Genomic DNA, 16,488 nt, shown 5'->3' on the forward strand with positions numbered 1-16,488 from the left:
GTCTCCACCACAGCGTTTCCCCAGGTGGCAGAGGTGCGAGAGGAAGTATTCAGCGAGTGGGGGGTTCCCAAAACCATCAAGTCTGACAATGGACCACCATTCTGCGGGCACGAGTTTGGAGAACTAGCGATGCATTTGGGTTTCAAGCACATGAAGATAACCCCTCGACACCCGCAAGCGAATGGGATGGCGGAACGCTTCATGGCCTCCATCAAGAAAGCGATACAAAGGGCCAAGGTGGAGGCAGTCCACCCGCATCAAGCACTGTGCCGCCTCCTGAGAGCTTACAGGAATACCCCGCATGAAGTTACGAACAAGACTCCTGCTGAACTAATGTTTCGCTATGAGGTGCGAACCCGCATCCCACGCAACCCGTCAAGTGAAGAACCGCTTGACACTGACACTCTCCAACGTGATGCTGAAGCAAAGGAGAAGGCAAGACGTGACACTGATGCGAGGCGCCACGCTGAAACAAAAGATTTCCAGGTAGGAGACGACGTCCTTGTGCAACAACCAATAACCAGGAAGACCGATCCGCGGTTTGCCCCAAGTCCCATGAGGGTAGTCGCAGTAAAAGGTACTATGGTGACGGCTGAAGATCAAAATAGAGCCGTCACCAGGAACTGTCAACAATTTAGACATTATATCAAGAGAGAGGGCTCGGAAGAGCCGAGGAGGTCTGTCTCCCCAGAACCTCGCATGCAGAGAGATGACCTGTGGACCCCTCCGGTCGGGGATCCGGGAGGGACGAGACAGGGAGTGAACAATCCACTTGTCCTAGAGGCGACAGCTCAAGATGAGAGGCCCCGACGAGTGATCAAGAAACCAATGAGACTTGTTGAGGAATGTTGAGGTGATGTCAGGATATAATGTTCGGGGGTAGTGTTACCCAGCACTCCACGAGTTAAAGGCACTTGGCCCCCTCCGTTGGGGAGGCGGAGTGCTAGCGTGACGTGGGAGCGGGGAAGTGGGGGTTTGTGGGAAAAGGCGCGTAGGGCGCCAGTTACTGGGCAGTTAATAAAGGAATAAAGAAGCTTCCTTTACGCCTCCGTGTGTGCGTCCTTTCTTTGTGCCGCGACCTCGGCAACAATGTTGTAATCAACATAAGGTTTCCACCTTTTTGTGAACAAAATGGTTGTGGCACTTTTGAAAGTGTCACACCAGTGCCGCTAAAGATGAACATAACTTTAGCAGTGTGTTTGCAATTCCACACCACACTTCCCCCTCACCCTTTAATACTGAATTAATAAGGAGAGATGTGCCAAAAGAGACGTGAAAGGTTTTCCTAAAGTGCCTGTTATGAGTTTAAAAGGGAACTGACATGAAAAACTGTTCTGCACGTGCTCATTTCTGTCCGTGCTTACTTTTATGTTAGTTACTGTGTGGCCCAACCACCTGCTGCCATGCCAATTGCTAATACCCAGCAGCAGAAAGTGTACATGTGGTGTTTTATATATGAATGTTGCTAAGATCAGTTATGCCCTCAATGGCTGGCAGTCCCATCTGGACACAAATCCACCATTACCAGTTTTTAAAACACAGAGCACTGTCTAAAACTAAGACTGTTTAGCAGATCTGACTTTCATGTAGGAATCCATTTACTAGAGAACCTAAAATGTAAAAAATATGGGTGATTCCCTATAGCAGATGGAAGTCTGCCACAGTCACATTTGAGCTCTCTGTGTCTTACTAGAGGAGAATATCCATGTGCACGTGAGTCTTATCCCTCAGTCTTATCCCTCTTAGCCAGTCCATAAAGGTAGCATCTTCTGAAATGGCAATCTGGCTCCCTCCGAGCCACAGCAAGAAACAGTGACCTCAGACATGTATTTCTGTTTCCCTGAATGTCATTAGTGAGCTCATCTATGATATCGCTGCTTCTCTAGGCATAGCGGTCCTTGCCTGCAGTCACCAACTCACTTAACAATGATGGCTTTTATTGTACGCAGTGGTGGACCATTTCTACAATGGTTAGCTAATTTTGAATCACTTGGAGTGAATAGAGGAATCTAGACATGTACTCCTTTAGATCTCTGCCTAGCGAGGCAGGTGCACCTCAGAGGGTGGATAGCTCAGGCGCAACATGCTCGCCTGGGAAGCAAGACGACATGGAACAACACAGGTTCGATCCCCGGGTCAGTGCATAGAAACCTATGGGTATTAGGCGTGTTATTAATAACCTATAACATCATATCAGAAGAACCTTACTGATGATGCCCAACAAAGCAGAAACATGTGTTAGGGTTGCTGTTTGTACTCTTGCTTTGAAGCTACGTGCCTGGCATTTTGGAATGGGCGCCTTTATGTGCGTGTACAAAGTGAAATACAAATGTATATTCGCCTCTCGTATGACCCAGTGGCCCACATTATGAGAAAGAATGCCCTTTTCAGCATTCCCCTGATTATGTAGCAAGCAGCATGTCATTATTCCATACCTCATTGCCAACCTCCAGTTTTAACCTCCACCCAACAGGTGGAGGTAAAATAAAGGCCCCCAACATTTTTTAAAACTTGTTATTTGCATTGGGGCATTAAAAGGTTGTTTAAAAGTTGCCCACACTGACGCCCTTCTTTTATCTTCTGATAGATAAAAGGATCAGAATTGACAATGGTGCATTGAAAAAATGTGTGTGAACTTCTACTGGATACAATCCATATCTCCCATTAAAAGGGAGGAAATGGAAAAAACCTTTTTGAAAATGTGTCTTTCCAGAAAAAACGCCTACTCTTTTTCTGGAAATCTGCATCCATTAATGACAACCCGGCAGATTACTTGTAATCAGGTAGATTGCTAGGAACACCTCATGGGGTAACGTGCAGTATTTCCAATCAGAAATCCATCAATTTTACAGTGAATGTCATGGAGCTTAAAAATAAATGAGGACCTCTTAAGTGCGGTACAACCTATCCACTTTAACAGGTTGCTCACTTTTTAAAATTGTGTAGCTGTCAGTTGGTCGGCCTTCATCTTGAACATCCCACTCTGCTGACCTCTTCCTCTGTCCATCTCTTGACAGATTACATAAGATTCTTTGCGCATCCATTATCCGTCCTGATGAAGGCCGACCAACTGACAGCTACACATGGATAGCGTCTAGGCCGTAACACAGTTGTGTTGACTCTCTTGTCTTAACATTTCACCATTGTCCAGTTCAGTGACTTTCACACCCTACACCATAGTTGTACTTTTGTTGCTCATGTTGTCCCCTACCAAGGACCATAGAGAATATAACTACTGTTGAATCTGACCCAAAGAATTTATTTGGGACAAATGTTCATGCACCATTGTGTTGTATGTTTTATGTATTTTATCAAGTGTCCTATGTTTTGCCGTATGTATATATTACACAGGCCTCTTATTTATTAAATCCTGTTTCAAAGTAGCAGTCATCATAAACATTTATTTGTATTTTGACTGTCAGGAGTCAGTGGTTTTTTGTTTGGGTTCTATAACCTTGCTCAATTGTGTTTGATGAATATACCTTACAGTAAGGACAGCCTTAAAGTATGCACCAGAACTCTGAGTGACATATAACTCAAAGTATCATATATCTCAGTATTGAAGAATCACAGAATTGATAGTATGTATCTCAGGACATACAATTGCATATACAAATGCTTTAGAGTGTCTAATATCAGCAGTGTGCACTTTGGTAAGAATAGGTCAAAAGTATGCACTAACATATTGAGTGTGTCCGACAGGTGACACCCAAAATGTTTTGTTATCAAGGGGCTTGTGATATAAAAGGGTAAGTATAATGTTATATATAGGAACCACAGACTACCTCCTCCTCCTGTGTTTCAAAAGAAATATGTTAGACCCAAAACAGCTACGAAATGTTGACACGAATATCAACTGGCATGGACCAGACTCAAGACCTCATATTTTCAAAAGGAAACCATAATTGTATTTATTTCGCAAAAGTTTCCTTTGTTCAGAGCGTTTAGTTTAAAACACATATAACACAATATGATATACAAATTCACATATCACAATTACTCTCATGCTCTCTGGGTTAGTATTTTATGCCATAGAGTCAATGATTATCCAGCAAGCACCAATTCTAGAGGTTCACTTGGTTATTGAACATCTTAAACAGAGCAAACAAAAAAGGCTTGGAGAGTGGGGCACATTCACAAAATGATATCTTACTAAATAATCATTCACATAAATGACATATTCTAATACCATCACATTTGTTCATGTTCATACACATTTATAAGGGGACCTATCCCTTATTGTATCCGGTGGCTCTGTCTTTTCACTGCCTTATCTTGTCTCTAAAGGGTACTGAATGTCCGTTACCCCCACATATTGTAATTATGGATGGATGTTTTGGAAGTGTTGTGTCGACGCACTGCGTTTCGGCCTATTGTTCCAAGGTAAACCACATCCTAGCCAATTTCCCCAGTGATTTCATAAGGCCTTCATCAGGACAAAGGGTGGTTGATTATTACAGTGATCCTTAATCCTCTAACCCCACATTATTAGGACCATCTAAACAAATGAAAATAATGACAGGTATTAGTCGGTCATTCTCGTTCTTCTTTTTAGAGCCATTAGTGGCTGATAGGTCTAAGACTACTGACCTTGTTCAGTAGACAAAACAGTGGCAGACTTCTTATTGAAAAGACGCTTATTCAGGCAGTATTTCTACAATCTGTATACTACAAGATGACGATCGAATTTACCAGTAGACTAGCACATGTTTTTTTTTCAGAACAATGGAGGAAGGACTAACCATATGGGAGAAACACACATTGGCTGATTACATTACACTACACAAGCTTATTGATTCTGAGGATGCTCGTAAGGGTGAAACTGGAAAAACTTGTTCATCTGCCACAAAAGGAAGATGCTGCTATAAAGTGCGTCACGTCCTCCCAGACTGAACATTTTGGGAAAGATTTGTTAAACAATTAAAAGGTTATTAAAAAAGCAAAAAAACAAAACTTTTGGCTACAGCAAAAACCACTTGATGGAATTGGGTTAGGTATGAAACAACATGAAGCGTTGACTCAGGGTCTGAAGTTATTACATCCAGTAGTTGTTAAAATATTTGACAGGGAAGGGGTGCCACCTTTTCTCAAAATTATAGCTGGTATATGTGTCCCACAATGCATCAGCAAGACTTTTCAGAAATGAAAAGGCTGCCATTTTCTTATCTTGATATGAGAAGGAACCTTGGTTATTTTGGGGTTAGCTGGAAACAAAAAGTGGAAAAAAAGCTATTTGGGGGAGGAAAAAGGATGAAATGGCATCAGGTTAGAGAGGGGAAAGAGGACACATTGTGAAATTGTGGAGTTGGGGGGGGGCTGTCAACTAAGTTAAGAACTTGATTGTTTTTGCATAACCGTGGTTATCCAACAGGATAACAGCAATTACAATAGAGAATGCAAACAGGAATGAAAGTGCGTCACCCAACACGAGTGTTGGGGGAATGGGAGAGGGCTCGGGAGGAAAGGTCTTGAGTGGTGTGGGGGAATATGGCAAGAGGAGGGGGGCACTTGGTAAGTGCCTGGGAGGGCATAAACTCAGTGTGTTCCCATTGCAAAGCCCATGAGCACATACATATTATAAGAGTAGGCATTCACAACGACATACTAAATGGCATTATGGGGACATGCATTATGAGGGACATCAATGGGAGCACGACGCGTTAAGCTGGTAATGACTTCCCGCATCTGCTGAATTTTAAGGGTTTTGTTGCGTTAAAACTGTACAACTTAACTGCACCTTAGCTAAGGTTTTATCAGTGGAAATATATATACATACACACGTGTAACGAAGATGCAGAAGACAGAAGAGGCTATCTATAAATAATACATTTGTTTGGAAAATACCCTTTGTTTGCCAACTTGTTTGTATATTTTGATCCAATGAGTTGGGCAGCTCTGAGTTCCATATGTTTGTAGCACCTTCTTTTGCGCTAAAGCATCACATGGAGTTAAATACAGACTGGTCACTCACTTGCAAAGGTACTTCTACTGGGGGTGGATGGGTCACGAGGGAAGGGATAAATGGAGAGCATAGTTTTGGCTGGTATTGAGAGAGTGGGGAATGGACAGAGGAGTGGGTGCTGCAGTTGAGACAGTGAGACAGGAACAGAATGTCAGACTACGGATCAATATGGGGAAATGTGTGAGGTGTGGAGGGAAGAGTGCACAGAAACACTGGAACATTACTGAACTGGGATATACCTTTTGTCATATACCGGAGACCATACTGCGTATTGCCCTGCTCATTTTACTGCAGCACTGTACACTCGACCTACAGCCAGTGCGCGTTTGTGCCGCTTTTGCCCAACTGCAACATTGATCCACCACTAATACTGTAGGTAGTTCTGTACCTAAACTTCAATTGTCGCCCTATGCACCAGACCTCACTGTCCCAGCTCTATTGGCGTCTAGACTCCGTTGCATAGACCTTGTTTGTATTAGATTACTAGCTTAAGGTCAGCGTAAACACGTATCGCCTCCCCCTAGCCTTGAACTACTACTACTTCCAGCCCAATGTTGCCTCATGTGTATTAATGGTATTCAGCTTTGATTGTGCCCTAGCTAGGGTCGCTGCTTGTAGCCTAATGTTGCCTCATGTGCATTAACGGTACCTAGCTTAGCTAGTGTCTTACCTAGGATTGCTGCTTGTAGCCTAATGTTGTCTCATGTGCATTAATGGATCTTAGCCTAAACTGCGCCCCCCCAGGATAAATGACACCAGCCCGCTGGTACTCCACTATTGACTACTGTATCAAGCATAACTTGTGTAGACGAAGTGAGGCTAGCCTGGCCTCACCCCATGCCTTCATCCTTAGCTATGACAAATTGGATACTGTTAATCATGTTCCCCTTCTGCCTGTCCACGCAGATACCCTGTGCACTGGTAACTACTTCCTCGCCTTTAGTAATGGTCTCACCAAACTAGCCTGCCCAATACTATGTCCTACCTTTGTGTTGCCCCACTGCATAATCGCCATACTGTACTGTTTTTTAATTTAGGTGCTAATTTGCCACTTTGTGCTATTTTGAATTTAGGTGCCAATTTGCCACTTTGTGCTATTTTGAATTTAGGTGTTAATTTGCCACTTTGTGCTATTTTGAATGTAGGTGCCAATTTGCCACTTTGTGCTATTTTGAATTTAGGTGCTAATTTGCCACTTTGTGCTATTCTGAATTTAGGTGCTGATTTGCCACTTTGTGCTATTCTGAATTTAGGTGCTAATTTGCCACAACTGGAACTACACCTAACTGACCTCTACTCAGCCATTCAGCATGCACACCCCCGGTCCTGCCTACAGGTCACCCTGGCTACCATTGTATATTACCTTCTCCATCATACTAGGAGTACAATTACTTAACCTGAGCACTAAAGCTAACACTTTGCGTCTTTGCGCCGCGTCCTATCCCGCCCATCTTACCTACCCTATCATGCCTGACACACAACAACCCATCACAGGACCTAAAATGAACCATTACCCAGACAATACCACTCTACAAAGGCCATGCAACACTGCAGACAGAAACCTAAGACTATGCGCTCGCCTATCCAAATTGCATGAGCCACCAGCCAAGAAAGTTGAATTACTAAATCTCCAGAAAAAACAGTTAGCCCTGAAGGTTACTGCAGAGCCCTTCAGGAAACAGTCCAAGCCCAATAGACCTATAATAAACGACAACAATCAGACATCCAAAGTTAGTCACAACACTACTTGCCCTAACGTAGAAGGCCACAAACCTCATCTCAAAGGAGCGCTTATAAACGCCCGATCTCTAGTCGTACACGCTACAGAGATATCAGACATCATTCTTACAGAGAACTTAGACTTCCTGGCCATCTCAGAATCCTGGCTACATGACGCGGCAGGCCCTGCCCTATCATTAACAGTCCCAGATAACTATACAATTCTACGAGCGGACAGACACACCTCCCGAGGTGGAGGCATAGCAATCATAGTGAAAATCAGCCTAGACATGAGAATTATCACAACCACCACTATGAAATCTTGTGAATGCCTCACGGTCAAAATAGCCATCGCTAACTCCCAAACCCTAAACATCATCCTCATCTACAGACCACCAGGTCCTATCGGAACCTTCGCTGAGGACATCTCGACATCCTTGTCCAATAACCTCAGAAATACATCCCAAACAATAGTGCTAGGAGACCTAGGAACCTAGGTTACAATGACAATAAGGATATCCAATCTACAGCAATTGCTCTGACCTTGAAAGAGCTGGGATTCTCCCAGAAAGTTGAACTACCCACCCAGAATAAAGGTTGTATCCTTGATAGGATAGCAGAGCACAACTGTGAAGTAAATATTACTGATTCCGTACCTCAAATCTGGGCTGACCACCACCTGCTATTATTCACAGTGACGACCAACTGTGCTACTGCCCTGTCCTCACTTGCCCCACCCTTGCCCACGAGGAACAAAAAACTCATGACAACGGAAAAACTAATGCCCATCATAATACCTAAATTGAACTCACTACCAGACATTATGGATCCCAATCTGTTAGTTGAACAGTATAACAAAGCTATGACATCAGCACTTGATCACATAGCGCCGCTTAAACTAAGAAATAGCAAACCGAAAAAACATCTCAACTCATGGTTCACGCCCCATCTAAAAAATCTCAGGCTGACCAAAAGAAAACTTGAAACTATTTGGAGACTCTCCCCATCAGTCGAAAATAAACTCAACCTTTCCAAATCCTCCTCCCATTACAAGAAAGAAATACTATTAGCCAAACAAGAAACCTACAATACTAGAATATCTAATTCAAAATCAAGTGTCAAAGAACTGTTCAGCATTCTAAAAGAACTGGAAACTCCCGTTGTACATCAAGAAACCTGCACCAAGGACAAAAAATGGTGCTCCAGTATACAACTTGCGTTAACAAATAAAGTAGCTAATCTACAAACGAAAATTGCTCTCAAGAAGGCATCCCTAACACCTCACATCCCCCAGATCTCCGCGCCACCACCACAGCCCAATCTTCAAGCCCGATTCTGCTTTTCTAAGGTATCTACCATAGAGGTAGAAAAGGTCATCCTGGGACTTAAACCGTCCAACTGCAAAGGCGACCAATGCCCAGCACAACTTATCAAGGATGCTGCGAGAGAGCTATCGCCATTTATAACCAAACTTATCAACTCCTCCTTCACCACAGGCTCAGTACCAAATAACCTAAAAGAGTCTTGGGTACTGCCACTATTAAAGAAACAAACCCTCGACCCTGCCATTCCCACCAATTTCAGGCCCATCACGACTGTGCCCTTTCTTCTAAAGATCCTAGATAAAGTGGCTTACATACAGATACAAAATTTCCTACAGTCTAATCATTTACTTGGAACCCGTCAATCAGGATTCCGCCCGCAACATGGGACTGAGACAGCTTTAATAGATCTTAAGGCCCAAATAGACGAATGTAGAGATAACGGCCAAGCAGCCCTACTCCTCCTTCTGGACCTATCGGCGGCATTCGACTTAGTGGACCACACAGTCCTATGTAGTCACCTTGACTCTGCAGCCCACTTCTCTAAAGAGGCTATAACTTGAATCAAGTCATTTCTGAGCAACCGGACCATGAGAGTCTTCCCTCCATCAGCCTCAGCAGATCCAATCCCCATAACAGGCGGCGTACCACAAGGATCTTGTGTGTCACCCACCCTCTATAATGTTTTCACAAAGCCCCTCTTCGATGAAATGGATCATCTGGGTATCGCCTACATCAACTACACAGACGATACCCAGATCCTCCTCCCGCTTTCAGGAGTTTACGCCAAGGACCTGGCCCTAGTGGACAGAATCTATAGCATCGTTCAGGCATGGATGGCCACACTCGGCTTATGCCTGAACGATGATAAAACAGAGCTTATCATCTTAGGCACCCCTACCTATATATCCAAACTTAGCCCTGATTATGACAACTTCATTATCGATGGGAACAACATAAAAGTAGCCAATGAGGTAAAAACCCTAGGATTCTACCTAGACGCCACCATGAACTTTACCAAACAAGTTAACTCTCTAGCCTCTGCCACAGCATATACATGCAAACTTATCAGAGCAAGCAAACAATTCCTCTCTACAGATAGCTGCATTACACTTGCCAGAGCCCTGATACTATCCAAACTGGATTATTGTACCGGGCTATACATTGGGGCAAATAAACAGACCATCCACAAAATCTAAGTCCTCCAGAACAACGCCTTGAGAGCAGCACTCAAGATCAATAGAAATGAGCATATATCCTCTATAAGAAGAGAATATAAATGGCTCTCCACCGTTGATAAAATCCAACTCAAGATCACCTCCCTTACCCACAAATGCCTTAAAAATAAAGCTCCACCCTACCTCATGGACAGATTATGCAAAAGAACCTCGTCCAGACCAACTAGAACAGCCAACGCAAACTGCCTCCAAGTTCCGCGCTTCAAACTCTCCACCATAGGAGGAAATAGCTTCCCTGTCAAGGCTGCCCAGTTATGGAACTCCCTCCCCCATGACATCAGAGAACCCCAGCCTTTCGCCAATTTTAGACAGAACCTAACTAGGTGGCTGAGAGCCAATGACAGCTAACTACTCTAACCTTGATTGACCTAATATGTCACACTGTACATAACTGTATATATAACTGTATATTCTGCTCCTACAACTATGCAGGAGCATGTACCTTGCCTCTTTGTTCCTTGATCTCTCCTTGCACATACCTCCCTACTGTAACATTGTTGATGACTGCACTTTTATGCTTCTTTCATGTATCTGCATCTAGCCGAGCATACCTGTAACCAAGCTCAGCATATTTCTGTACCTTCTTCCCACTTTATGTACCTGTAACTAAGTTGAGCATATACTTGTCTGCTTGCGCCCTGATGCACCAGGGTATGGCGCGCCATACAAATAATAAACTAAACTAAACTAAACTATGTGGTGCATAAGAAGCACCTTCAGAAAGATATTTTGGGACAACTTACTGAATAATTCAACAGAGCAAAAAGCCCGCTCACACGCATCCCACTGTTCCTCTGTGCACCCAAAAAGGAAAGGAAAAGAAGACTGGAAGAACAGTGTTGTCCTTACCTGTACAGGATCCGAAACTGACTTGATCATATGCTGTAAAGAGAAGACGTAAGACACATGTCATTTTATTTGTCTTGTGAGCCTCACAATCTCTCTGAAGGGTGACCCATGGTTTGAAGAAAGGCCTTCTTTAGAAAGATCTAATCTAAGGCTTTCTTCAAAGGGATTCAACTCCAAGAACGTTTTTAGAGAAAGACATAATGAGACATATTCAGAGACACATCCTTTCTGTAGAGTGCAATTGGTTGGTCTCAAGACCTTTTCAAAGAAAAATGTACCCATGTGCCTTCTTTAGAGATGCCCAACAAGACCTTATTCAAAGAAATGTAACACCACAGTCTTTTTCAGAGAGAACCAACACCAGGACCTTTGTCAGGGATTGGTCAAACCTTATATTCTATAGCAGAAGTTGTTCTAAAAGACCACTTTATATAACATTGCAGTATACTAATATAGTCCTCCAAAAAGCTGTAACGAAAAGGCCTTTTCAGGTACATCTAACCTAGATACCTTAGAGAGGCAGATGCTAACCCTAAAACCCCAAACACAAGATCCTCAGACAGATCCTACCCAAATGCTTTCTTAAGAAACCTCTAATATCAATATCTTTGTAAATAGACTACAAAGAGCTTTGCTGCTTGCCTTCCTCGACATCCAGGTGTAGATCAGGACTCCGGATAGGCTCTTTTGCACATTCCCTGAATACAGGTACCGACCACTGCACGCTATGGGGATACCCTCTATGCCCCTTCCTTGTGTTCAGGGGTATTTCAAGACACAGGTTTTGTGTTCCTTAAGCTGCAGTTGTGGTTTATACCGCAAGAGGTGTTTATCATTATTATTCTTTTTTTTTTTTAGCGCAGACCTAGTTTGGGGAATCAACGGAGCGCTTTACAATCATTGGGGGGCGAATACGTTTAGGGAGAATAGACTCGAGGGAGTAGGGATCTAACAGGGGAGGGAGGGCATTAGTGAGCAATGGATTTACAACTGACTAGGGGAGGAAACAGTGGGGATCAGATCACCCACTCTCAGGTAAGGTGGATAATGGACGGACCTAAAGGTATCACCCCAAAGTATTGCAAACAATCACTGCAAATCCCAAAACACTGAATTTCGAATGACCCATTTCACTGCATATGTATGTGGCAGGTGGGTAAAGTTAATAAAAACATGTGGGGGGTATGGGAGGAAGGCTGTGGCGGGCCTCGACCCGCATATATATGCAGTGAAATGGGGTGAAAGAAAAAGAAATTCAGTATTTTGGGAATCACAGTTCTTTTTCTCTAAATTAACACAAAGATCCGACCTTGGTGTTAGGCAGGAGCCATTCCTTGTAGAGGTCTTGAGCTCCTTCCTCAACTGTAGAAGCGAGGGGGCGAGTCGGATGTTGATGGGTTGTGGATCAGGGCCCAGGAGGGGTTCCATTTATGGCCTTCCACTGAACAGAGGCCTCAATTCATGTTTATAACCTGCCATCTTTGACTTTAACTAATACCCTATCCACATGTAAAATGCCAACCATCTGACCTGCTCCTAGTACATGTAAGGTGAGTGGCCATAGCTTATCTAGCAACGTAATTTACCCAAAAGCATACAGTTAGAGGAAGTAGTACCAGACACACACGCACCCTGCTTGATGACTTGACGATATCACAGAAAATGATGACATGCAATCTAAGACCACAATACGTTTTTTATGCAGCCGTTAGTGATATCTTCACGCTGAAGCACAGGCAACCAAATACTAAAACTAGTACAAAATAACAAATTTCTTGCAAGTAAGGACTAGGAAGCAGCAATACAGGGATAATGTATACCTACTCTTAATTGACACCAATGGCCTGGTCACAGGAGGTGGAAAGACTACTGATGGATCTAGATAGGGCCTATGTGGCCTTGAGGTCACGTCTTGGAACATAGGTGGTTGCTTAGAGATATGCTTTCACTTCACCCCCATGTCAAATACTCAATGCACGGATGTCTCAATCTAGATGACTCATTGCTGCCACGGCATTAAATCTGAAGCACTAGATACCCATATTGTGGCATTATTTGATCAGTCTTTTATCAAAGACTAGGCCTACCAAGCAATGCAGCAAGTTCCTGCCACAATGCCAGGGCTGGTGAACGGAATTGTTCATCTCTAGGCAAAGGGGAATTATGCCGCAGCAGCGCCTGGAAAGGAGTTACAATTTGTACAACCTAGCACATCCCAAGCAAGTGACACCAGGGACCACTGCCTAAGGCAATGGCCTTTCCATAGAACATTCCTATACAGGGCCAGGCCTTTAACACTGTATTCCAGGGTCAGCCAGTTCCATACACAAGGACCAGTGCAGATACACAAGTTGGCATGTCCAACGCCAGCTCCAAGACAAAATTTCAATAGATGATTACCTGTGATTACGACAGGTCCGAAGCCCACTGTCCCGGAGCCTGGGCCGAGGTCTCTCGATCGCATCGATGTACACTGCAATATATTAGAAATGCAATAAGAGAGGGAAGTGGTTCCACTATGCAATATATTAGAAACACAATAAGAAAGGGGTCTTGTTCCACAGTTCAATACTTTAGAAATGAATTATGAAAGGGGACTGGTTCCACCCTTCAATAAGTTAGAAACATAATGAAAAAAGAGGACTGGTTCGAGCAAGCAGTACATAATAGAAGCACAAGAAGAAAGGGGACCAGTTCCACAGAAACAAAAACATAGGATGGGATACGAGGAAAAGAGTTGTTCCTCTTTAATATATTTATATTTGATTTTTCATCTTTAAAAAAATAATAAACCTCGATAAAAACCATCCAACATTAAGAATTCACAAATTCATTAACATATATTCTTCTCTATCACAGATGTCAAGGGTGGCCATTTTGTTCCCGGCTGCTGATTGTCCTTGCTGCTTTATTTTAGGTCAGTCGATTAAGGGATTATTATTTCATATCATCATTAAATTACAGACATTGCTCCATCCATAACTCAACCCCACCTCCAGCTTTTAGCAATTTGTTGTTTAAATATTGCAAAAGCCTGTGCCTTGCTTCTATACAGGTTTGCTTGGAAACTCAGACTCCTCTATTTCAGTGCAATATCTCTTATTGCCAAAGATAAAGGCAGTTGCTACGAGGGGCATTCATTAACAGGATGCCTTCAGGTAATGTACTGAAATATTATTTTCTACCCCACTGTTCTTGACATTCTGCAGCTGCTGTCTCTTGTCTCTAGTATTTCTGAGTGTTTGAGCATTCTGTGAAGTAGTGTAGTCTATGCAGGCTTCGACAATATGTGTGTTCTAGTGCCCACTTATCTTGGGGATATCAAAGTCTGTCTCCATTCTTTTGTGTGATGATTGCCTATCAACTGATAGTCGGGTTTAACAAAAGCAGTATTATCATATATCATAAGTATTGCAATATTCACTGCCTTTAAAACCTTATGATTCAATTACCAGTTTTACAAAGTCCATTAAAACATAGCTTCATTAGAATTAGACCTATACAATAAAACTAATTTCACCTTGATCTGCTTCTCATGAAACCATTCAATGAACTTTCAAATATAATGTTTGGTTTGCATTAAAAAAGATATGAGGGATCCAAGATGGCCGCTAAACTGTGAGGACATGGTAGATCGAGCTCCGTGCCCCACATGAAGCTATTTAATGTGAAATTCCTGGACTAAGTGCTCCACGGGATTGGAACGCATGGAGCACCTTGGCAACATGCTGTATAGCAGATTTGGAAGTGATGGCGATTTGAAGACTCCGCAACTGCATCAGCTGGGGAACGTGAGCACCATTGAGGAGGAGCTGGCCCCCTGCGGGATATTTCAAGGACTTTGACAGCCAGCTGAGCTGGGTGACTAAGGCTAAGGCAGCTCTCTGCACACCCTCGGCATCCCAGGGAGTATAACTGCGCAGCAGGGGGAAGATCGAGCCCCTCCACCCAGTCGGCGCAGAGAGATTGAGGGACAATGCCCATGCCACACCTGCTTTATTGAAGGGAGCGCGGGGAGTTAATGGACTGCATCAGCTCCAGCAAAGTCGATTAAGGTAAAGGCCCAGAGACAAGCTTTTTTCCACTTTCCTTCCCAGTGCTATCTGAAGCTCCTAAACTCCTCCCCCAGAGTTACAGCTGACTATATTGCTACCAGAATTAGTCTAGTTAACTCCCTGATGGCAGCAAGTTCCATTAGCACGACATTATTGAGGCACAGAACTGGATGGGGGGACTTGGTGTGATGTGAGGGACAAAACGGTAATTTGCAGTGCAACAGGCTAAGTTTGGTCTCCTGGAGAGTAAACTAATATAATGAAGTAACGGTGGGAGTGTGTGCTAGGACATATGGGGGCAACAGTTACAATCAATTCTCAAAGAACACCCACCCCACCGCCCCCGAGTTAAATGTTGGGTCCGACTCAAAACACCATCACCGGAGTGAGGAGGAGCTTGAAATCTTGAGGTGCAACTCTGGTGGAAGAGACATTCTCTGCATGTAGCTTGAGTAAACCTAGAGGCAACAGTACTAATACTGCAATCGCCCGGAAAGCTAAAAAGAGAGGTGAACATGTTGAAACATAGGTATCACATATCAGTAGCAAGTTAATGCTAGCAGCGTACTTGGTCAATGTCAGAACCCAAGAGTAGAAGGAAAGTACATACCTCTTCACTCCCTCCTACGCCTAAACTCAATCTGATCAGCAGCTGCTGGCTCAGGTCGGGCGGACCTGCAAAGAATCCGGAACACAAGGCAGAACGGGACAAAGCACAACAGGACAACTAGGGCATTACGATGGGGCCTCCAAAGAAGATATTGAGAGATCCTTACAAGTGTTTCAGGACAAATTGGCCGCCTCTCTACAAACTCAATTTGACATCTTCACTACAGAATTTAAATCCGCCCTGGCAGATATAAGGAAAGACATTGCATCCTTGGAGGAGAGAACTGATACAAATGAGCAGGCTTTACAGGAGTTAGGACAGCAATCTACGAAGTCGGAGGTGCTACTGGAACAATTAGCGCGGACTACGTATAATGTGGAGAAGCAATGTGAGAATCTGGAGAACAGATCTTGGCGGTCTAATATCCGCATCCGGAATATTCCAGAATCGGTCACGCACACAGCTTTGAAGGAGGAAGTTACCAGTGTCTTTAAGGACTTACTAAACTCTGAGACAGAAATAGCAATCCCCATGGATAGAATTCAGAGTTGGTCCAAAACGTCAAGACCCGGGGACCCGCCCCAGAGATACGTTGGTGGCACTGGCAAATTATTCACAAAAGGAATTCTTTCTTTGGGAAGCCAGGAAAGCGATGCAAATCGCACTTCACGGAAATGACATTCAGTTGTATCAGGATCTATCTCCAAGGACACTACAAAGGAGAAGTGACATG

General features: G+C 43.6%; 1 protein-coding gene across 3 annotated transcripts in view; it reads right to left on the bottom strand.

Annotated features, from left to right (window-relative positions):
- LOC138503199 (pancreatic secretory granule membrane major glycoprotein GP2-like) overlaps positions 1-16,488 on the bottom strand; it is a 362,636-nt gene that overhangs the window by 11,034 nt on the left and 335,114 nt on the right. For all 3 annotated transcript variants that reach the window (XM_069622755.1, XM_069622756.1, XM_069622757.1), the window contains 2 exons: positions 13,491-13,563; positions 11,091-11,123 (listed from right to left, as the gene is read on the bottom strand). In XM_069622755.1, the coding sequence (XP_069478856.1) occupies positions 11,091-11,123; positions 13,491-13,563 (106 nt within the window). The remainder of the gene's footprint in view (positions 1-11,090; positions 11,124-13,490; positions 13,564-16,488) is intronic.

This window comes from Ambystoma mexicanum, chromosome 11 (assembly GCF_040938575.1).
Source record: "Ambystoma mexicanum isolate Mex_15411 chromosome 11, UKY_AmexF1_1, whole genome shotgun sequence".
Taxonomy (NCBI): domain Eukaryota; kingdom Metazoa; phylum Chordata; class Amphibia; order Caudata; family Ambystomatidae; genus Ambystoma; species Ambystoma mexicanum.